Source organism: Sylvia atricapilla, chromosome 1 (assembly GCF_009819655.1).
Source record: "Sylvia atricapilla isolate bSylAtr1 chromosome 1, bSylAtr1.pri, whole genome shotgun sequence".
Taxonomy (NCBI): domain Eukaryota; kingdom Metazoa; phylum Chordata; class Aves; order Passeriformes; family Sylviidae; genus Sylvia; species Sylvia atricapilla.
The window spans coordinates 1,079,572-1,102,197 of record NC_089140.1 but is presented as its reverse complement, the minus strand read 5'-3'; the positions used below and the strand labels follow the sequence as shown (position 1 = coordinate 1,102,197).

The 22,626-nt window shown below is 49.9% G+C and overlaps 1 protein-coding gene across 1 annotated transcript; it reads right to left on the bottom strand.

The window, feature by feature from the left end:
* Nucleotides 1-3,097: 3,097 nt before the first annotated feature.
* Nucleotides 3,098-22,189, bottom strand: CCDC12 (coiled-coil domain containing 12). Its single transcript, XM_066313422.1, has 7 exons — nt 22,052-22,189; nt 13,711-13,781; nt 7,263-7,342; nt 5,887-5,948; nt 5,546-5,580; nt 5,093-5,169; nt 3,098-3,769 (listed from the first exon to the last, which is right to left on the bottom strand). Exons 1-7 carry the CDS (start codon nt 22,175-22,177, stop codon nt 3,690-3,692), a joined length of 531 nt encoding a protein of 176 aa, XP_066169519.1. The 5' UTR covers nt 22,178-22,189; the 3' UTR covers nt 3,098-3,689.
* Between the last annotated feature and the right edge of the window lie 437 nt (nt 22,190-22,626).

The following is a 22,626-nucleotide window of genomic DNA, read 5'->3' as shown; positions in this document are numbered from 1 at the left end:
GTAAGGAAAAAACAAAAACCTGAAAACATTCCCAACAGCTCTGCTCAGACATTCCCAAGGAAAAAACTTCCCAGGAACCTGCTTTGGAAGGCTGGGACCTGCAGAGTCCCAGGGACAGCAGAAGGATTGGTTTCTAGAGTCAACAATGATCCCAAATCCCCCCTCCTGGAGCTGGAATCCCACAAACCCTCGGCTCGGGCAGAGTCCGGCCAGTAACACCAACAAAAGGAATTGCAGCAGCTGTCAAAAAAAAAGGGGAATTCCTTTCATGTCCCTGCAGCAGATGGACACTTGAAAGCCGGACCTCGGCCCTGGGTGTGACCACCCCAAAACCACGGCCTGGAGGCGAGGGCTGGGGATGAAGGCTCCTCTCCATCATCCCAGCAGGTTGGAGAATCCCAAACGCTCCGGGGCTGCTCCTGCTTCGTGTCACGGAGCCGTCAGAGGCTCCTCCACATTCCAGCCCACCCCGGTGCCTTTTATCCCGGCCAAGAGCATCCCAGGGCCTGGTTTTTATTGGACAGAGGGATGTCAGAACTTCCAAGGCCGGAGCGTGGAGAGCACAGGAGGGAATCCCATGAAAAGAGGCGGGAGGTGGCATTTCCAAGGAGGGGAGAAAGAAACGTCCCGATTTTTAAAAGGGCAGGAGGATCCTGAGGGATGGATTTGACCCCGGTGTCAGTTTGGGGCTGTGTTGGTGTTGTCCACATTCTCCCGACAAAAGGCAGCGACATCAGGCCCCAAATCATCCCAAAAAGTGGATTTTCCTATGGATGAAGGATTTTCCATACAGGGATTCCTGTTCCTCAGCAGAACCCCAACACCACACCGGGATCCCTGACCCATTCCAGGATCCCTGACCCATTCCAGCATCATTGTCCCATGGCAGGATCCCTGTCTCATTCCAGGATCATTGTCACATCCTAGCATCCCTGCCCCACTCCATGATCCCAGTCCCACATCGGGATCCCTGTCCCATGCCAGGATCATTGTCCCATGCCAGGATCCCTGTCCCATTCCAGGATCATTGTCCCATCCCAGCATCCCGTCCCACACTGGGATTCCTGCCCCACTCCATGATCCCAGTCCCATATCGGGATCCCTATCCCATGCCAGGATCCCCGTCCTGTACAGAGACCCCATTCCCATGCCAGGATCTTTGTCAGGATCCCTGTCCCACACTGAAATCTCAGTCCCACTCCACGATCCCAATCCCACTCCACGGTTCCAGTCCCACTCCACGATTCCAGTCCTCTGCTGGCATCCCAGTCCCATTACAAGGTCTGTGTCCCACACCAGGATCCCACTCCCATCCTTGGATCCCTGCCCCATGCAGGGATCCCAATCCTATACCAGACCCACACCAGGACCCCAATCCCATGCTGGGATCCCAGTCCCATGCCACGTTCCCAATTCCACACCAGGATCCCATTCTCAGGCCAGGATCCCATTCCCACACCAGGATCCCATTCCCATGCCAGAATCCCAAGGCCAGGCCAGGACCCCACATCTGTCCTGGGGTTGATCCTGCCTTAATTTCAGCCTGGAATAAAAGTGGAAAAGACACGAGAAAGGGAAAAATTGGGACATTTGATTTGATGTTTGTCTGAAACGAAGACATTGGGATTTTTCATTTCCAAGTCAGGTTTTCCAAAAATTATCCCTTCAGGAACAGGGAAAAGCTTAAGGAGAATTTAAGTGGGCCAGTTTAAAGGGAATTTTTTTTCCCTTGAAAGTCAACAAGGGAAAAATTTTCTGCTTCCCACCTTTGGTCTGGCATCATCCAGGGAAGGGGTGGAGGGAGCGATGGAGGGATGGAGGGATCCATGGATGGATGGAGGGATAAAGGGATGAGAATTCCAGCTGGCAGTATCCCAGTCAGAGATGCAAAGCGTGGTTTTGTCCATATTCCAACTGTTGGGAATAGCTGGACATGGCACAGTTTTGTGCATGGAGATCTGCTGACACCTACAGGCCATTCCAGAGATTCCATGGCTCCATCAATCGGAATTCCGGAAAAGATTTGGCTTGCAAGGGGACTTCAGGATTATCCGATCCATCCCAGTTCCATGGGCAGGAACATTTCCCACTATCCCAGGCTGCTCCAAGCCCCGTCCAACCTGCCCTTGGACACTCCCAGGGATGGAGCAGCCACAGCATTCCCTGATGGAACCTTCCCATGGCTTTTCCAGAATTATTATGCCCCAGGACAAGGCTGAGGTGCACTTGGATGTCTCCCATCCAAGGAAAAATTGGGAAAACCATCAAAAACACCCTACGGGGAGACGGCTGGAAAACACCAGCCCAGGGGTTTTTCCACCAGGGAATCCAGAGGCACATCCCAACAGCCAGCCTGGCCCAGGTGGGTGCATGGAATGTCCCATTTATCCATGGAATGTCCCCAACCTGGGAATGGCCCCTCCAAAGGGAGCAGGAATGGCTGCAAACACCGGGAACGGGAGAGCCAAGGAGAAGGAAGGGAGCTGGGAACAGAGGAGGAACCAGGGAATTTTCCAGCTGCTCTTTGCTCCCAGGCATCCCCTGGAAGCAGGAATGAGGCTCTTCCAGGTGGGAAATCCTCCTGGAGGAGCATGGAGCAGTGGGAAGCAGCAGATCCCAGCACAGGGACAAGGATTCATCACCCTGGGAATGATCCATTGGGAAAAAAGGGATATGGGAATTACCAGGAACAGCTCTTCTTATCCCAGCTGGAATCCTGTGTTGGCACCAGACGTTTCCCCTCAGGATAAAACCTCTTTGGAATCCAACCCAGAGGGTGCCGTCAGCATCCTGCAGGATCTCCCAGAGCCACAATAAAAGTTTTCCAGGAAAAATGCAGGATCAGCTTGGCAGATCCCACCTTTTCCAGAGGCACAGGAACCTGGACCACACAATAATCTGGAATCCCATCCCAGGAATTGTGCTGGACTTGCTGTGGCCACCTACAACTTCCATGGCCTCAATCCCATTGCTCCTCAAATTTCCACGGATTCAATCCCACTCCAACTTCCATGGATTCAGTCCCACTGCTCCTCAAATTTCCATGGGCTCAATCCCACTGCTCCTCTTCCCACTCCTCTGCAGGACAAGCCACAACTTTTTCCACACGGAATTGTTTTATTAGGAAAAGATCCATTAACAATAAAAACCCCCGAGAGGAGGAGCGGGACACGCTCCTGGAGTGTCGGGAAATTCCAGGAGCAAAGCAAATCCCACGTGAAACAAATTGTTTGGGGCAGGGCAAGCCAACAATTCCCGAGCCACATTCCCACAGGAATTCCTGGGCTGGCCATGGAGATTCCCAAATATTCAGAGCCTCAAGGAGTCTCTGCATCAATCTCTGGGAAATGATCCTGCTTTTCCAAGGGCTGTTGGCATCTCCCTCCTTTCCCAAAGAGTCTGGATTGACCTTTCTGCCCCAGCCTGGAGTTTTCCCGCTTTTCCTTGCTCCAAGGAAGTTCTAGCTAACTGGGGGGTGGGATGTCTTACCTGCTCCCATCAACCCCCCAAAATTCCTGAAAGTTTTCCATGGAAGTTCCTCAGCAGCCAACTAGGCTCCTTGGATCTTCCTCTCCTCCAGGCAGGACAGGATTGGGGAATTTTGGGGAAAGGGCTGAGCAGTCCCAGACTGGGAGGGAACACGGGGTGGGTGTGAGGCAGATCCGGAGCCCGTTCCCGATGGATCCTCCTCACTCGGAGTCGCTGCCCTCCTGCTTTGCCGATCCCACGGCCGAGGCCAGCTCCTCCTCCTGCCCTTTCAAGCGCTCTCCTGCCGGGAGAAAAGCCATGGAGAAGGGATGTGTCCTGGGCTGTGCAACCAAAGGAATGTTTATTCTGTTCCATCGGTTGAAATCCGGTTGGGGAGGTGTTTTCCTTATCTGCTGTAACTCCAGGAAGGAGGGGGCGGCCTCTCTGATAACAAAATCTGGGTGGGGCAGCGTTTCTTATCTATTCCACCCTCCACAGGATGTCTCCTGTTAATGGGCCATTAAAGCTGACCAATGATGTGACAGATTACATCACCTCAGTGTTCCTTATCTCCTGTTAATGAGTCATTAAGGCTCACCAATGATGTGACAGATTACATCACCTCAGTGTTCCTTATCTCCTGTTAATGAGTCATTAAGGCTCACCAATGATGGGACAGATTACATCATCCCAGTGTTCCTTATCTCTTGTTAATGAGCCATTAAAGATCACCAATGACATCACACATGACATCATCCCAGTGTCCCTTATCTCTTGTTAATGTGGATATCTGCTGTTAATGAGCCATTAAGGCTCACCAATGATGTGACAGATTACATCATCCCAGTGTTCCTTATTTCCTGTTAATGGGCCATTAAAGCTCACCAATGACATCATCCCAGTGTTCCCTATCTCCTGTTAATGGGGATATCTCCTGTTAATGAGTCATTAAAGGTCACCAATGACATCACACATGACATCATCCCAGTGTTCCTTATCTCCTGTTAATGAGCCATTAAGGCTCACCAATAACATCACACATTACATCATTCCATTGTGAGATGCTCCGCCCAGGGAGGAGGAGCCAAACCATTTCCATCTATATAAAAGAAGCCACAAGTGTCACCAGTCATCCAGTGTTCCCACAGGACTCCCGAAGGAAGACCAGACCCATCTCTGGAGCCATTTTCTCCACAGGATCATCTCTACTCCAACAGGACCACATCTGCCACTCCAGGAGGGCTCACTTTGGGCTGTTTCCAGCACCCTGACCAACAGGGCGTCAGGTTGTATTTCTGACTTCTGTCAGTGGTCTTTTGTATTATTGCATTTATTTTATTTTACTTCTTTGTTTTCTCTCTTCCTATAAAATTGTATTTCTGACTCGGAGTCTCTCCCTGGTTTTGCTTTCAAACCTCTACAGGACGGAACGGCTGGATTGGGAGTGCAGGACACAAAAACCCTTCCCTTGGAACAACCCAAGTGCTCCTGGAGCCTCCTTGGGACCAGCAGCTTCCCACATCCATTGGGGAAGCGATGAAGCCCCAGCAATCCCTCCCCAGCCCAGTGAGCTCCCAGCATGGATCATGGAATTCCCTCTGGAATGAGGCACCCCGGAACGCACGGATCAGCTCTGCAATGGCTCTCTGGGTCCTCTTCTCCAGCTTTTCCAGCTTCTTGGCCACATCCCGTTTCAAATCCCTGCGAGGAGGGAGAAATGGTCAGGACAATTCCATGGCCACCTTTCCCAGTGGGAATTCCTTCTCTTTCCCAAGTGCCACCACTCCAAACCCCACCCATCCCTCGGTGAGAAGCATTCCAAAGAATCGGCAGGGAAAGGGAATTGCGTCTGCCTCCACAGCCAGGAGGGTTTTCCACTTCCATGGAATCATGGAATGCTCAGGGTTGGAAGGGTCCTTTAAAGATCAGCTTATTCCAACCTCCCACAGGATTTTCCTGGCATTTTTAACCCTCAAATCAGGTTTTCCTAGATATTTCCAGCATAACCTCAAGGGGTTGGAACCTCCTGCTGACTCCAACACCCTTTTCCCGGGAGCAGCATTCCATAGGCACTCACCAGTCAGGTTTCCTGGGAGCCAAGTTTGCCAAATCCTGGAGAAGGAGAGGAGACATCAGCGAAAGCCAAAAGCAACATTCCATCCTGGACCTGGCACGGAGCAGGTCCAGATTCCCAGATCCAGATTTCCAGCTCTGGATTTCCCAATCTGAATTTCCAGCACTGGATTCCCACATCCAGATTTCCAGCACTGGATTTCCCAGATCCAGATTTCCAGCTCCAGATTTCCCAGTATGGATTTCCAGATCTGCATTCCCACACCCAGATTTCCACCTCTGGATTTCCCACACCCAGATTTCCAGCTCTGGATTCCCAAAAATTCCAGCTCCAGCTTTACCTACCACCTCATCGATGATGGGCTCGGGCTTGGCCGCTTCCAGCTGCTCCTTCACCGTGTCCTCCACTAGATGGGGAAACAGGATCAGTGTTGGAAAACCAGGAATTCCACCAGAGCTCCAGGCTTGGCTCCTAAAACCTTCCCTAAAACCCCATTCCCACAGCTTTCCTTAAAAACACGGCACCCACACGTGGGTACCTTCACTATCCAAACCCCTCTGGAGACTCCTAAAAATGATCTGGGAATGATGGAAATCCCACAAACAGCTGGAAGCTGGTTGGGATCAAGGCTTCTTTTCCCAACATCTGCAGGGACCAGCTGCTCCGAAGGTCTGGAATTTTGTTCTCCCAGCCTGGGACATTTTGGAGGAGTCAAGCTCCAGCCCAGGCCTTGGGGAAAGTTCTGGAGATATCTGGGATAATGGGAAAACACTCATGGAAAAAGCCACCCACGGAGGGGCTGCGACACCAGGGAGCACATCCCACTCCAGCACAAGGATCTCATGGAATCAAGGACAATTCCAGCTGGAAAAGCCCTCTTGGATTGAGCCCAAACATTCCCAGCATTGCCAAGGCCAGCAGTGCCCATGTCCCCAAGTGCCACATCCACAGGGATTTCAATCCTGCCAGGAATGGGGCTCCACCACTATGGGCCAACTGGAATTTTTCCAATATCCAACCTGGTTATTCCCTCTCCTCCCATCCCTGTTCCCTGGGAGCAGATCCCAAATCCCCTCCTGGATCAGGGAATCGCGCAGAGCCAGAAGATTCCCCCCAGAGCCTCTTTTCTCCAGGATAACATTCCCAGCTCCCTCAGGAATTTCCCAGCTCCGTTCCCTTCCCTGGACACGCTCCAGCCTTTCCATGTCTTTCCTTTCACATGGAAGTTTTAAGCTCCCACAAAAACACAAGGAAAGGGCAGTGCCAGAATTCCTGGGCGGTCCCAGAATTCCCAGCCATTCTCAGCCCTCCCTTTTTATTCAGGGCATTTTTTCAAGGGATTTATTCCAGGAAAACTCCATATTTCAGGATCCAGGGAACTCCTTCACTTCCCCCTCAGGTGATCCATGGAAGTTCCAGATGAGGAAATTCCAGCCCCAACGCCCTCGACTCTGAACTAAGATTCCCTTCAAGATAAATCCAACAAAAACCAACCAGAATTTCCAGGAGGCTCCTCCAGGGAGGCTCCTCTGAGGATGAATCCTTGGATTTGGGGCTGGGAATGTTCCCACCCCCCTTGTGCAATGCTGGGTGTGAGGATCAGATATTCCAACCCCTCCAGGCTCCATGGACACCTCATCCCAGTGGAGCTCCCACCTTGGGAAGAGCAGGGAGCTTCCCAAGCCGTCCTTTCCCTTCCCACATTCCCGGTTTTTCCCACCTGAGGCCGGTTTGGCCGGGGGCAGCTTCCTCTTCTTCAGCTCCTCATCCTCGGGGTCGTAATTCCGCAGCTTGATCTCCCTGGGAAAAGCGGGAAGAGCAGTGAGGAAAGTCCAGGATGGCACTCAGGAAAAGGGTGGAATCATGGAGCCAGAGGCAGCTGAAATCATGGAATTGTTGAGGTTGGAAAAGCCTCCAAGACCATCAAATCTGTTGATCCAGCCAAGATCACGGATCCGTGTCCCCAGGTGCCACATCCATGGTTTTTAAATCCCACCAGGAATGAGGACTCCCATTCCATGAGGAATTCCAAATATTCCCTGAGGGCATTCCCTCCTGTCCTGTCCCTCTTCTCTGGGAGAAGAACCCAATTCTCACCTGGCTCCGACCTTTTGGGTCTAAAACCTGGGATACTCAGGATGGATACCCCAGGGAAGATCCAAAATCATGGAAAAAATTCTTTCAGGGAAACACGGGGGAAGAAAGGATTTTTTTAGGATACAAGGTGGTTTTCCAAGCATTTCTGGAAGTGCTAAAATGAGTTCTGGAATGAACGGATGGTGGACCTGAGGGAATGAGGAGCCCAAACATCACCTGGAAGTTTTTCCATGTTTTCATCTCCTCCAGGTAATCTCAGGAGTCAGGACTGAGCCACAATCCCACAATATTCCCATCGAATTTGGCCTCTAATTGGACACCCTCATCCCGAGTGATTCCTCACTGGAGACAAACCCCGCAAGCCTCCAATTCCCAAGAGGAATTCCCAAAGCCACAGTCCCGGAAAATCCAGCTGGCAGGAGCTCATCCCACCTCCAGGACACTCCAGAGGCTGCAGGATCCATGGAACAGCTCAGCCCAGAGGGATAATGAAGGAGGTGAAGCTCATTAAGCACCGAGGACAGGAATACTCGGGATAAACGCTCCAAGGGAAGCTGAGAAGGTTGGGAAGCAGAGGAGCAGGTTTTTATGGAAAGCACCGAAAGTTCCAACCTTGGAAGTCACCGGAGCACGGCTGGAGAATCCAACCCTTCCCAGTCCATCCCATTCCTGCTCCAGCATGGGAATCTCCTGGCCAAGGGTCTGAGCCACTCCCTGGGAGTGCTGGGAACACCAGGATGTGCTCCAGGACCTCTCTGAGGTAAATTATGGAATTCAGGAATGGAAGTGACACTTGAGATCAGGGCCATGGAGACCCTCCATGAACCCAGGATGCTCCAAGTCCCATCCTTGGACACTTCCAGGGGCAGCCACAGCTTCTCTGGGAATTCCATCCCAGCCCCTCCCCACCTTCCCAGCCAGGAATTCCTTCCCAAAAATGAACTGGGAGGATTTGGGGAGTGCAGCATTCCAGAGGGAAGCAATGGGCCCTTGCCAGGGATGGCACATTCCCTGGTTTGGGTCAGGAATATCCCAAATCCATGTTTCCCTAAGGCCTGGAGCTCCTGGCTGGGGGAGCAGGAGGAATCCCAGCTTTTTTGGGAGGAGGCCCTTGGCACCGGCACGCCGGGAATGTGTGGAATGCCTGGAGTGTTCCCGATGGAAACCAGGCCCCTCCAAACCTGGCTCGTGCTTCACTGTTCCAGCCCCAAGGGTTTCATGGAATAAACAACTCCATGGATTTTTCCAAGCCTTCCAGGTACCAAAATCCCTGTGGCAGGAGCACCGGGAATGGCTGTGCCATGAAAAGCTGGAGCAGGGATTTCTTCCAGTGTCACAGGTTCCTTGTGCCTGTCATTATTCCCCAAAAAGTCACTTGGAGCTGCTTCAGGAGCAGCTTCCCAATCCCACTCCCTGAGGACGAGGCTTTCACCTCCAGGAAGAGCAGGGAAAATTTCATGGAATCATCCTGGAATTCCAGGATTGGTGTTGGGAGGGATCTGAAGGATGATCCCATTCCCACTCCTGCAACGGCAGGGACACCTCCCACTGTCCCAGGGTGATCCAACCTGGCCTTGGGAACTTCCAGGGATCCAGAGGCAGCTACAGCTACTCTGGGAATTCCATCACAGCCAGGAATTCCTAATTCCCAATCTCCCATCCCTCCTTGCCCTCTGGCAGTGGGAAGCCATTCCCTGTGTCCTGTCCCTCCAGCCCTTGTCCCCATTCCCTCTCCAGCTCTCCTGGAGCCCCTTCAGGGGCTCTGAGCTCTCCCTGGAGCCTTCTCCTCTCCAGGGGAACATTCCCAGTTTTCCCAGAGCAGAGGGGCTGCAGCCACAGCAGCAGCACCATGGAATTCTCTGGATTCACTTCGACATTCCCAGATTCCTCAGCCAAGGCACCAAAGGAGGACGAGGCAGAGATCCAGGAGAATCCTCCCTAAAGGAAAAGCTCTTCCCTGGAAAAGCTGCTCCTGCCCAAGCTCCGGAGCGTGTCCAAGCCTGTCCTGCCCCCAGAGTGGCTCCAGAAGGAAGGAATCCCAAAAAAATCCCACCTCTCTCCACACCAAACCTGCCAGGCCGGTTGGTTTTCCAGGGTTTTTTTTTTTCTCTCCCTGCTGGAGCAAGGACTGGGAGACAGGTGTTCCAGGAAAGCTGGAGAAGATCCCAAATCCAGCAGGATTCCCACCAAACTTCCCACAGGGCTTTTGCAAGCACCAGGGGGACACTGGGAATTTCAATATCCATGAATAAAACCGGGACAAAGCCCATATTCCATGTGGATCCATGGGATCCTGCAGGAGCTGGAGGATATTCTAAACCATTCCCACCCCAGCCACGCTGGGAATACCAAGGCTGGAATGAGGACAAACCTCATCCATGTTTTCCTGCGGCTGCTCGGGGTTGGGATGGATCCAAAGCCAACTTCCAGCCTTGAGGTTCAACCCAAAGGAGCCCTGGAGGCACCTTGGGAGCACTGAGATGGCCACGGGATAACTCTTGGGAAAACCTCAGGAATTCCCGGGATCCTTGGAGCAGAAAGATGCTCCAGACTCGCTGCCATTCCCAGGAATTCTCCTCCAGGAAGGGCAGCTGGAAGTCTGAGCACCCAAAAATCCATGCCCAAAACACCACGAGGGGGATGAATTCCCAGGAATGATTCCTGGGGAAAAAGCAGAGCGCTGGGAAGAGCCAAGGAATGCTGGAAGGAGCTGGAGGCTCATCCCAATTCCAGGAAATACCCAGGATCATCCACAGCCTCTCCAGCAGGATCCAGCCAGGCTTGGAAGGTCCATCCTGATGGAGCAGCTCCATCCTGAGGGAAAACCCTCAGCATCCTCCAGCTCCAGAGGCCCAAAACATGGATCAGAACCTTCAGGATGGAGCCAGCTCTGGAATTTTCCCAGCCTGGATCCCGCTGCTTTCAGCTTCCAGCTGGATCCAACTCCCTGTTTTCCCTTTCCCAGCTTGGAGCAAAAAGTGGCAGTTCCCAGCTTTGCCCATTCCCACTCCTCCCCTGTTTCCTGAGCACATTCCCCATGGGAAGGGACCCCTGGGATGCTCCATGTCCAGGCAGCAGCAGATCCCGGGAAGTGTCAATCAAATCAGCTCCTTCCTCCCATTTCATTTCCAAATAAATGAAAAATTCATTGATTCCTGAATTTTATTTTTTTTTCCCCCTCATCCTAAACCCTTTCCCTGAGATTTCCAAACTCCGGGATGAAGGGAATCACTGCCCTGGATTCTCCTGGCGAGCCCAACCCCCCGCTCTGGAGCAGAATCCCGAGGGATTTGGAGGCAGGGATTAACAAACAAAAGCGCTCCAGACCTGCCCGGTGACATTCCAGAGGGAGGAATTCCTCAGGGAGATCGGGTTTCCCAACCCCCGCTCCTCCCCCGGACCAGGAGCTGGAACTTCCAAGGATAACTCCGTGTCCAAAGGCAGGGCTGACTGTAGATTCACTTCTCCTAAAAGCTGGAAAACTGAGGATTATTTTTGGCCCATCCCTCTCCAACTTTTTCCTTGGATTTTTTAGCTCCTCTTTTCCCACCTCTGAGGAGCTTTGTTGGCACAAGGAGCCAGATTCCAAGGCTCAGTGCCCATCGGGGTGGGAATTCCAGGCTCCAGCAGGTCCCTGATTCCCAAAATCCAGAGTTTTACCCCGCGGGAAGGAGGCGGAAAGGCCGAGATCCTCCCACACCCTTTTCCTGGGAAAGGCGGAGCTTCCTGCTCCACACAAAATATCCAAACGCTCCCAAAGTTTTTCACGGTTCTAGAGAGAATTCCCAGGGCATGGATCAGGGATCAGAGCTGGAATTCTTGGGAGAAGAGCAGGGCTCACAGGGCTGGGAATTTGCAGGGAAATGAGGGAGGAAAAACAGGAACCAAGCAGGAAATGGCAAAAAAAAAGGGAAAAAAATGTTGGGAAAAAGCAGAGCCGAGGGGACCTTGTCTTTCCTGCAGCCAATGGAAAAGTTGGGAATCTCCATCCCTGGAATGCCACGTTGGACAGGAGCAGCCTGGGATAGTAGGAGCTGTCGCTGCCCATGGAATGGGATCATCCCAAAGGTCCTTTCCCACCCAAACCATGCCAGGATTCCATGGAATTCCTCCCCCTGGGGAATTTTTGATCGGAGAATCCCAGAATTCCAGAATGGATTGTTGGGAAGGGACTTAATGATGATCCCATTCCATGGGCAGGGATATTTCCTCTATCCCAGGCTGCTCCAAGCTCTATCCAAACCTGGACACTTCCAGGGATGGAATTTGATGGGATTTCCCCATATCCCAGAGCGGCTGAGAGGGAATTCCCCAAATCCATTCATAACCAGAGGGAAAAGCAGGAAAAAAAAAAAAATCCTTGGATAACTCCGTGCCCTGGCAGAGATCCCCAGCTCCTTCTTCCCAGAGTTTTCCCTCTCCAGCCATTCCCAAGGCTGGAATTAGCCAGGACTTCTCTGCAGAGAATCCTGGGGATCACTGGGATCCAGGAAAACTTCCAAGTCAATCCATCCTGGAATTCCACACCTGGATGGGCTGGGATGGAGCTGAAGTGAAGCAGCCAGGAGAGAAAATCCCGGGATTTTGCTCCACAAACTACGGGATCGTTCCCTGAATCACCACATTCCCTATCCCAGAATTCTTTCTGCCTGGAAAATCCAGCCCAGCTCCTGGAAGTGCTTTGGAGGGAAGGGAAACTCCTCCTTTCCCAAATCCAGGTGAAATTCCAGCAGATTTTCCCCCTTTTCTCCAGGCCAGGAGTGCCCAGCAATTCCCTTTTCCATAGGGAGATTCTTGGGAAAAGCAAATCCAAGAGGAAATCAAGGGATGAGCTCTTCCAGATCCAATTCCCGTGGGAAAAGCGGACATTGCAGAAGAAAAGCAAAAGAAAATGAAAAATCGGGAATTATCCAGGCAAAATTTGGGTTTGAAACATTCCCACGGAGCAGAATTTGCCTTGGGAAATTCCCTCTGGATCCCAACAAAACAGGCTGAGACGGGAAAAGTGGAAAAACAGGAAAATCCGTTGGGAAGTGAAGTTTTCTCCCGCAAAAGGGAGGGAATCCCAAAGAATTCCATGAATTTGAGGAGAAAGCCGGGATGGAATTTCCACACTCCACACTCTCCTCTCCACCTGCAACTTCCTTGGATTTTCCAGGAAAGCACCTTGAGGCAGGGGAAGGATTTTGTCTGGGTGAAAGAAAATCCATGGAAAAAATTCATTTCCTGGTGCTGCTGAACACCAGGAATGAAACACCGGGAATTCCCAGGATAAAATCAGCCCAAACTGGGATTTTTTGGGGGATTTGGAGGATGAATTTCAGGCCTGGATCCACAGGGGTGGGAAAACCAACCCCGATTCCGTCGGCTCTGGAATCTGAGAGCTCCTGATCCATCCATTATTCAGGAGTTTCCCGAGCTCTGGTTTCAGCTCCGGAGCCTTTCCTGGCACAAATTCCAAGCACTGAAAGTTCCTTCTCCCGAGAAATTCGGCGCTTCCAGCCCCAAATCCGTGTGGGATTTTCTTTTTTGTTTTTTCCAAGGAGTCATTCCCAATAAAAATAAAAAAAAAAATTAAAAAAAGGGGGATTTTCCTCATTTTTTTTCCTGGTTCGTTTCTCCCACAGAGGAGGTTTTTAAGGATTAATCCATGGGAATAGGGCCACGTTCCATGTTTTCCACCCAAATCTGTAATTCCAAAAAAAGCCCAGCAGGAACACGCCTTTGGAATCAGCTGGATCTGCCTTGGCTGGGATTGTGCTGGGATTTCCTGGGAAAAGAGGCACAGAAATCCATGGAAAAAATACCAATTCCTGCAGAAATCATTGGGAATTCAGGGAAACTCCCAACATTCCTGTTGCCTCTGGAAACACTCACTAATCCTCAGGTTTTCCCTCTCAATCCATGGAATTTTTCCCTCCAAGATCAAGCCAATCCATCCCTCATCCCGAAATTATTTGCACCAAATTTCTACGGAAAAAAAAATCCTATTTAATTGCCGAGAGCCAAGGGAAAATCCTCCTGGAGAAAACACATTCCAGAGGGAAAAGTGGGAATAAAGAAGGAATTACCTGTGCTTGACCGGCTCCTCTTCCTCATCTTCTCTGGGAATTTTGGATTCAGGTTCTTCACTCTCCTTGTTCTGCCAAAAAAAAACCCAAAAAATGGGAAAATCCCTCAGATTTTGGCTTCTCTGGAAAACGGGGAGAGCAAACAGCCCCAAAATCCTCTGGGATTTTTGGGGATATTTTTGGGGAATTCTAGGAATAGAAGGGATAAAAAAGGGTTTGGGAATGAGTGATGAGAAGCCATAAAAATTTGGGAATGAGCAGAGCAGAGTTCCTTTTCTTCCCTGAATAATTTTTTTTTGGGGGGGGGGGGGAGGGGGAGAGCAGCACAACAAAGGAATTCCAGCTCCAGGAAAATCCAGTTTCTCTGGAATAGGTTCCATTGGCAGCACCAGATCCTGGGAATTCCCACTTCCCTTCATTATCCAGGCAGGAAGAGGGATGGAATTGTGCCCAGCAGGAGCTGGGAATGAGCAGCCATGGAATTCTGGAATCCTGGAAGGAAATGAACTTCCCAACTTCCCCAAAAAAAAGCAGGAGCAGCTCCAGATTTCCCAGGAATTGCAGCAGGGATGGACACATCTCTGAACTCTGCTCAGTTCCACCAATCCCAATTTTTATTTCCATGGAAAATGATTGGGAATAAGGAGGTTTCAGCCCTCTGAATTCCCAACTTTTCCTAAAGGCACGAAAAGCTTGGATGGATGGGAAGGATGATCCCATTCACTATCCCAGCCAGGAATTCCTTCCCAATATCCCAACCTCTCCCTCTGGGATCCATTCTCTGGGTCCCATCCCTTATCCCAAATCCCTCTCCCAACACCAGGATCCCAGAATTATCCGGGAATGTTTCCCAATTTGCTGACTCATTCCCTGGATCCATCTCCTTCCAAACTCTGCTCCACAATCCGGGTTAAAAATTACATTCCCAGCAAACAGGGAAAGGAGCCAGGGGCTGGAATTGTTCAGGTTCAGCTCCTGCTCTAAGAGCATGGAAAACATTCCCGTTTTTTTCACAGGGAAAGCCAACAATAAACATCCCTAAAAATCCCAATTTCTGGTTTAATTCCCCGGTTTTAAGTCCATTAAAATTTCGGGATATTTCCAGGAATTCCCTGCTCCTTAAATACAATAAAATCTGGGAAGAGCCCTCTGGAATTTTCTGCTGGAGCTCCGAGCTGGGTAATGTTTAGCTGCCCTTGAATCCATGGAATTCCAAATCCTTTCCTCACAATCCAGAGGCTGCATTCCCTTCACTCCTGCTGGAATTTTATCCAGATTTAATAAGGAAATAGATAAGGAAATACTTGGCAAAAAAATATTCCCACTCCTGACAACTCCTGCTTTTCCCTGGCTGTTGGAATATTGGGATCTTCCAATCCTATCAGGAGTTTCCCCAAAATTCCCATTAAATCTGAAGTTTTTTGAAGGCCTGGGGATATTCCCAGAAAATCAAGGTAAAGGTTTTCCAGGGAAGCTGTGGGGGGGAAAAAGGGCAGGGAAAAAACTGAGGGAAACAAAAATGATGGGAAAAAAAAAAAGGGGGAGGAAGGAAAAAAAGGGCTGGAAAAAACTGGCAGAGAAAAAGAGCAGGAAAGGGAAAAAGGGTGGAAATGAAAAATGGTGGGAAAGGAAAATGGGTGGGAAGACAAAAAGGTGGGAAGGCAGGGAAAGGAAAAAACAGAGGGAAACAAAAATGGCAGAGGGAAAAAAAAAGGGCAGGAAGAAAAAAGGTGGGAAAAAACAGGCAGAAAAAAAAGAGCAGGAATGGAAAAAAGGGTGGAAAAGAAAAAGAAGGAGGGAAAGGAAAAAAAAAAAAGGGTGGGAAGACAGGGAAGGGAAAAAACAGGGAAACAAAAATGGCAGGAAAAAAATGGCAGAGTAAAAAAGGGGCTGGAAAAAAGGGCAGAAAAAAAGAGAAGGAAAAGAAAAAGGGCAGGAAAGGGAAAAAGAGTGGGAAGACAAAAAGGTGGGAAGGCAGGGAAGGGAAAAAACAGGGAAACAAAAATGGTGGGAAAAAAGGGCGGGGAAAAAGGGTGGGAATAGAAAAAGGGTGGGAAAGGGAAAAGGGAAGGGAAAAAATTGAGGGAAACAAAAATGGTGGGGGGAAAAATGGTGAGAAAAAAGAACAGGGAGAAAAAGGGCAGGAAAGGAAAAAAGAGTGGAAATGAAAAACGGTGAAAAAGGAAAAAGGGTGGAAAAGGAAAAAGGATGGGAAGACAGGGAAGGGAAAAAACAGGGAAACAAAAATGGCAGGAAAAAAATGGCAGAGTAAAAAAGGGGCTGGAAAAAGGGACAGAAAAAAAACAGGAAAGGAAAAAAGGCAGGAAAGGGGAAAAGGTGGGAAGAGAAAAGGGCAGGGAAAAACCAGAAGGAAACAAAAATGGTGGAGAAAGAAAAGGGGAGAAAAAAGGACGGGAAGAAAAAAGGGCAGGAAAGGAAAAAATGTCAGGAAGACAAAGGGTGGAAAGAGGAAAAAGGGTGGGAAGACAAAAAGGTGGGAAAACAGAGAAGGGGAAAAAAAAAAGGAAATAAAAATGGTGGGAAAAAATGGTGGAGTAAAAAAAAGACAGGAAAAAGGGAAGCAAAAAGAACAGGAAAGGAAAAAGGGCGAGAAAGGAAAAAAGGGAAAAAGAGGGGAAGAAAAAAGATCAGGGAAAAAACTGAGGGAAACAAAAAGGGTGGGGAAAAAGGGTGAGAGAAAAAGGGCAGGAATGGAAAAAATGGTGGGAAGACAAAGGGGTGGAAGAGGAAAAGGGTGGGAAAAGAAAAAGGGTGGGAAGACAAGGCAGGAAAAAAAAACCAGGGAAACAAAAATGGTGGAGGAAAAAAGGGCAGGAAAAGAAAAAGGACAGGAAAGGGGAAAAGGGTGGGAAATGAAAAGGCAGGAAAGGAGCAGGCACAGCTCTGGATTTCCCAGGAATGTCAGCAAGGGATGGACACAGCAAACACCACCCAGCTCCACTGATCCCAGATTTTATCCCTACGGAGCAGGGCACGGGTGGGAGGAAGGAGATTGTGGCACTCCTGAATTCCCAGAGCGGAATTCCCAACATTTCCTGTGCCCAAAAGGCACAAAAGGCTTTTTTGGATGGGAAGGGATCCTAAGGATCATCCCAATCCATGGGCAGGGAAATCCCATTATCCCAGGGTGATCCAACCTGGTCTGGGATATTCCAGGGATTCAGGGGCAGCCACAGCAAATCTGGGAATTCCAGCCAGGAATTCCTTCCCAATCCCCATCCATCCCAACCACTCTGCCCTGCCCCAGGTGCCCCAAACCCTAAATCCCTCTCAAAAATTCCTACAAATTCCTAATCCTCGGGATTATCCAACAATCTGATCATCCCTGGATTCAGCTTCCATCCACATGGAAAACATGGAAATTCTTCCTCGTTATCCTTGTTTTCCAAAGGAGGAAAACCAGGCCGTGTTTATTGGGAATTCAGGTCCTGCTTTCCCTCAGGAAAAGTGGGAATGACGGAATTCCAGGAAGCCCCCTGCTGATTATTCCATGGAAATCAATTCCTCCATCCTTCCCACCCCAGTCATCCCACTGAGGAGCAGCCACAGCTGCTCTGGGAATTCCAGCCCAGGCAGGAATTCCCAATTCCCAAAATCCCATTTGAATTTCCTTCTCCCTGTGTCCTGTCCCTCCATCCCGTGTCCCCAGCCCCTCTCCTGGAGCCCCTTCAGGCTCTGAGCTCTCCCTGGAGCTTCTCCTCTCCAGCGGAACATTCCCAGTTTTCCCAGAGCTCCATGGGATTCTCTGGATTCACTCCAGCAGCTCCAAGCCCTTCCCACCCTGAGCATCCCATCCCTGGATCCATGGGATCCCACCTGACCCACTCCCCTCTTATCTCCAAATCAACATTCCCAAACTGGAATTATTGAGAAGAACCTCCAGGAATATTTTTTTCCAAAGTGAAACATTTCCAACCCCTGGGAAGCCTTTCAGAATTCCCTAAAAAAAACCCCAAAAATCCTGGATAGGAATGGATCCTTCAGAGCTCTCCGGGGTGTTTTATCCTGGCTGGAAAAACTTTGCCGGAGCTTCAACACTTTTCCCAAGCCTTGGAAAAAGGGGATTTGCTCCGGCAAAACAAAAATCCCAGCACGGAAAAAAGAAAAAAAAAAAACGGGAAAATTAGAAGTGAGGGACCACCAGGGATAATCTGGGATTTTGGGAGAGCAGGGAAAGGGTGGAAAAGCAGGAAAAGCCGTCGGAAAGGAGCAGTGCCGGCCCTTCCTCCCGCTGGGAAGGTGTGGAGGAGCAGGGATGTGGCTCTGGAGCAAATCCAGTCGGGAACAAAAGCTTGGGATGAAGCCAAAGTTGATTTATTTTATTTTTTTTTTTATTCCAGCTCGAGGAACAACCCAGGGAATGCTCCAGGAGCAGGGATGAGGGAAGGAGAAATGGGAGACTTTTCCTTCCCATAAAAAACACGGGAAGGCTCCGGCTTTTTAAGGATTTGGGGATTAAAAAAAAGGAGGAGAAGGAGATGTGGAGATCTTGGATTGGGAATTTTGGGATGGAAGAGGGAATCTGAGCCTGGGATTCCCCCAGTGATCCCGGCTGGATTTTGCTGAGGGATCCTTTGGGAATATCAGCAGCATTCCCAATGATTTTAAAAGGAGAGGAATTCCCAGGGAATTTCCCTCAAAGGGGAACTTGGAGCCATCAAATCCCAGAATTTCCCAGTAAGGGCAAAAGGAAAAGGGGGAAAGCTGGAAATCCGGGATGTGCCCAATGGGAAATCCCAAATATCGTCCCTGCAAGGAATTTTTATCTTAAATTATGAGAAAATTCCCTCATCCCCCACTTTCCACAAAAAAAAAAAAAAAGGAAAAGTGGGAATCCCAAAGCAGGAATTGCTAAATTCCCTGATTTTCACTTAAAATTCTCAGGATAATCCTGGAATATATTCCCACAAAAAGCTTTTCCCCAGCTCAGCCTCTGCTGGATTCCCTCGGGAATCACTGCAAACAAAGGAGGCTCCTGGAGCAGCTTCCCATTTTTCCATGGAATTTCCAAGCAGGAATCTCTTTATCCCATTGTTTTATTCTCCTCTCCCATTTTTTTTTTTTTTTTAATGCGCCAAAATATTTTTGGAAAAAATTTCCTTGAGGGAATCTGATCTGGAAACTGAGGGAGCAGACAGAAAAAATTTCCCCTTTTCCCTGGTTTTTGTGCCTCCAGTCCCGAGAGAATCCCAAAAAAAAAACCCGGATTTTTCCACAGGCAGGACCCAATCCAGGTTTTTCCACGAATATTCCCGTTGTTTTTAGTGGGAATAACCCAAAAATTCATCCACGAGACACAGAAATAAGAGGAAAACTCCAGGAAAAGCAGAATTCCTTAACACAAGGGATGCAAAACCAGGGAAAATCGGGATATTTCCAGGGTATTTTCCTTCTTTCAGCTTCTCCCTAAATTTTTAGGAAGTCCTGGACTTTCAAGGATTTTTTTTTTTATTCCAGTGAAAACCCCTTGTCCTTGAAACGTTTCCCAGAGATCTGAAGCTCGGGATCATTTGCATTCCCTGGATTTCTGGAATTAAGGCTGGAAAACAAAGGGAGGAGCTGTCAAAGGGAACTGAACCAACCGGGAATAAAGGGATAAAAGCCAGGAAAAGCCTTTCACAGCTCCCAAAAAAAAACCCCAAAAAAAGGCAGGAAAAACCTTCCCAAGGACCTTGAGCTGCTCCACAAAAATTGCTGGAATTTTCCCCCAGCTCAGGATCATCCTGGGGTGGCTCTTCCTGGAATATCCAGCGTTGATTCCCTTTAAAACCTGGAATTCCTGCTGGAATCGCAGCCTCAGCTTTGCTTCCCTATGGATTTCAGGCCTTGGAACTGGATCAGCTTTAAGGCCCCTTCCAAAAAAAACCAAAATTCCAGGATTTTGGGATTCTCCCAGCTTTAATAAAGCAGGAATTTCAATCCAAACCTTTCCCACATCACGACAGAATTCCCAAATTTCTGTCCTGAGGGCTGGGATTGGCTGAACCCTCCCAGAATCTTTCAGGAGGCAGGAAAAGTTTCCCTCTGTATCCAAGCTTTTTTTCCAGGAGCTTGGAGCTCCAGTGTCCATCCTCCATCCCTCTGGAATGACACTGGATCCATCCAATTGGAAAAATTTATTTCTCACCCTTTTATTTTCCTGTTATTTTTTTTCCCACCATTTTTTTCCCCAACCTTTTTCCTTTCCCACCCTCAGCTTTCCATCCTTGGAAAACCAGGAATTCTCCTTTAGAAACCAAACTGCTCCACGGGAGCTGACTGCAATTCCCTGCCCATGGAACTGGAACAGCTTTAAGGCCCATTCCCCTCAAAAAAATCCAGGATTTTGGGATTCTCCCAGCTTTAATAAAGCAGGAATTTCAATCCAAACCTTTCCCACATCACGACAGAATTCCCAAATTTCTGCTCTGAGGGCTGGGATTGGCTGAACCCTCCCAGAATCTTTCAGGAGGCAGGAAAAGTTTCCCTCTGTATCCAAGCTCTTTTCCAGGAATTTTCTTGGAATTCTGGTGTCCATCCTCTGGAATGACACTGGATCCACCCAACTGGAAAAACTTCTTTCGCGCATTTTTTCTTTTTCCTGCCGTTTTTCCTTTCCTGCCCTCAGCTTTCCATCCTTGGAAAACCAGGAATTGTGCACTAAAACCCAAAGAGCTGCTCAGAATTCCCTGCTCTAGGAAGGGGATGACCTCGAAGGTCCTTCCCAACAAAGCATTCCGTGAAAAAAGCGGGAGCAGCAGCGGAGAATTCCCAGTGGGAATCCCAAGAGGCTCCATGTCACTCCTCATTTCCACGGATCCCATCCCAAAAAGGGCAAATCCAGCTGCAGCAGCTGGAATTCCAGGAGATGAAAGGATGAGGTTTGGGATCCTAAGGAGCCTTTAATCCTTTTTTAATGGAGAAGGGATGAAAAGAGGGGAAATGATGGGAAAATCTCTGTGTCCATCGCCATGGAGATGGGAATGGCAGGGGAGATTAAGGAGCAGCGGGAAAATCCAATCCCAGCAATTTTCTGCTGGGAAAAAAAAAAATCCAATTTTTTTTTTTGGAATTAACCCTCCCGTGGAAAAATCGTGGCAGGAAACAGAGAGATCGTATCCAAGGAAAATCATTGGAATTTTTCCAAGGTTTTGCCTCCATTGGGGACGGGAGAAGAGTTGTGGAATCCTGGGATTCTTGAGGTTGGCAAAGCTTTGGAGATGGAACCAACCACGCCCAGCACTGATCCGGTTTCCAGGGGCCACATCCACAGGGATTTCAATCCCAACGGGAATTCCAGCCCTGCCTCAGCAGCAGCATCCCAAATATTCCATGGAGAGCTGCGAAGTGCCAAATCCTCTGTCCCACCGTACCCCAAAAAAAATCGGAGGATCCCAAATATCCCAAATAACTCCGGATCCACGTGGGACTCTGTGACACCCCCTGTGGGACCCCAAAATCCTTCAATCCTGGTCCTCCACATCCCAAAAAAATCAGGATCCATGTGGGACCCTCTGACAGCCACAGCCCCTCTGAAGACCCTCTGAGACCCCAAAATCCTTCAGTCCTGTCCCACCTTATCCCAAAAAACCTCAGGATCTGTCTGGGATCTTCTGATGCCCCCAGTCCCATTCCAGACCCACTGGGACCCCAAAATCCTTCAATTCCTGTCCCACCCCATCCCAAATAACTCAGGATCCACGTGAGACCCTCTGACACCCCCGGTCCTATGCCAGCCCTTCTAGCATCCTTCAATCCTGTCCCAAATATCCCAAAGAACTCAGGATCTCTCTGGAATCTTCTGACATCCCCAGCCCCATCCCAGACCCACTGAGAACCCCAAAAATCCTCAAATCCTCTCTCCCACCTTACCCCAAAGCACTGAGGATCCCAAAGATCCCAAATAATTCAGCATTCAGGTGGGATGTTCTGATTCCCCTCCAATAGCCCCAGCCTCATTCCAGACCCTCTGGGACACCAAAATCCTTCAATTCCTGTCCCACCACATCCCAAATAACTCAGGATCCACGTGGGACCCTCTGACACCCCCAGTCCCTTTCCAGACCCTGTGTGACCCCAAAATCCTCAAACCTTCTCCCACCACATCCCAAATAACTCAGGATCTGTCTGGGATCTTCTGATGCCCCCAGATCCACTCCAGCCCCTCTAAGACCCCAAAATCCTTCAATTCCTGTCCCACCACATCCTAAAAAACTCAGGATCCACGTTAGACCCTCTGCCTCTCCCCCAGCACCCCCAGGCCTCTCCCCAGGCCCACTCCAGCCCCTCCGCACCCCTCCGAACGCTGCTCCCGCCCTCGCAGAGCCCAGCCCGGCCCGACCTGGAGCGTTCTCTGCCTCAGGGCTTTCAGACGCTCCCGCCGCTTCAGCGCCTCCTCCTCCAGCCGCCCCAAAACCAATCCCTCGGCCTCCTCCGCGCCTTCCATGCCGCCGCCGGGCGCCGCCATCTTGCAGCCCGCGTCCCGCCTGCCGTACAGCGCGCGGCGCGCATGCGCGGCAAGGCCCGGCGTGCCGAGCGCCGAGCGTATCGATGCGAGAAGTCGATCGGTGGGGGAGGTTGGGGAGGGAAGGTAAAAAAAAAATATTCATTAAAAATTTGATAACGCTTGAAAAGGTGATTAAAAGGGCGGCAAAAAAAAAATCCGAAATCGTCGCGTTTTGTTAGATCAGGGTATGCCCAAGAGAGAGAGCAAGGCTGAGCTGCGCTAATTAGCGTTAATTATTTGAGGAAGGGGAAGGCTTGGCTTTCCTCATCCCCTTGTATCGCCCATTTATGAATGGGGGATGTGGGAATAGGCAGGAAAAGCGGCTGGGGGATGGAGATCGGGGCAGGGGCGCTGTCCCCGAGGCCAGCAGGTGGAGGACAGTCCCCGCCCCCCACACCTGGGGGAGGTGC

Excerpts from the sequence above, each read along its gene's own strand:
- CCDC12 (XM_066313422.1), bottom strand. The coding sequence starts at position 22,177 with ATGGCGGCGCCCGGCGGCGGCATGGAAGGCGCGGAGGAGGCCGAGGGA. Across the intron at positions 5,949-7,262 it reads CCCGGCCAAACCGGCCTCAG|TGGAGGACACGGTGAAGGAG; the intron begins GTGGGAAAAACC and ends TTCCCCATCTAG. Across the intron at positions 5,581-5,886 it reads AGCCCATCATCGATGAGGTG|GATTTGGCAAACTTGGCTCC; the intron begins GTAGGTAAAGCT and ends CTCCTTCTCCAG.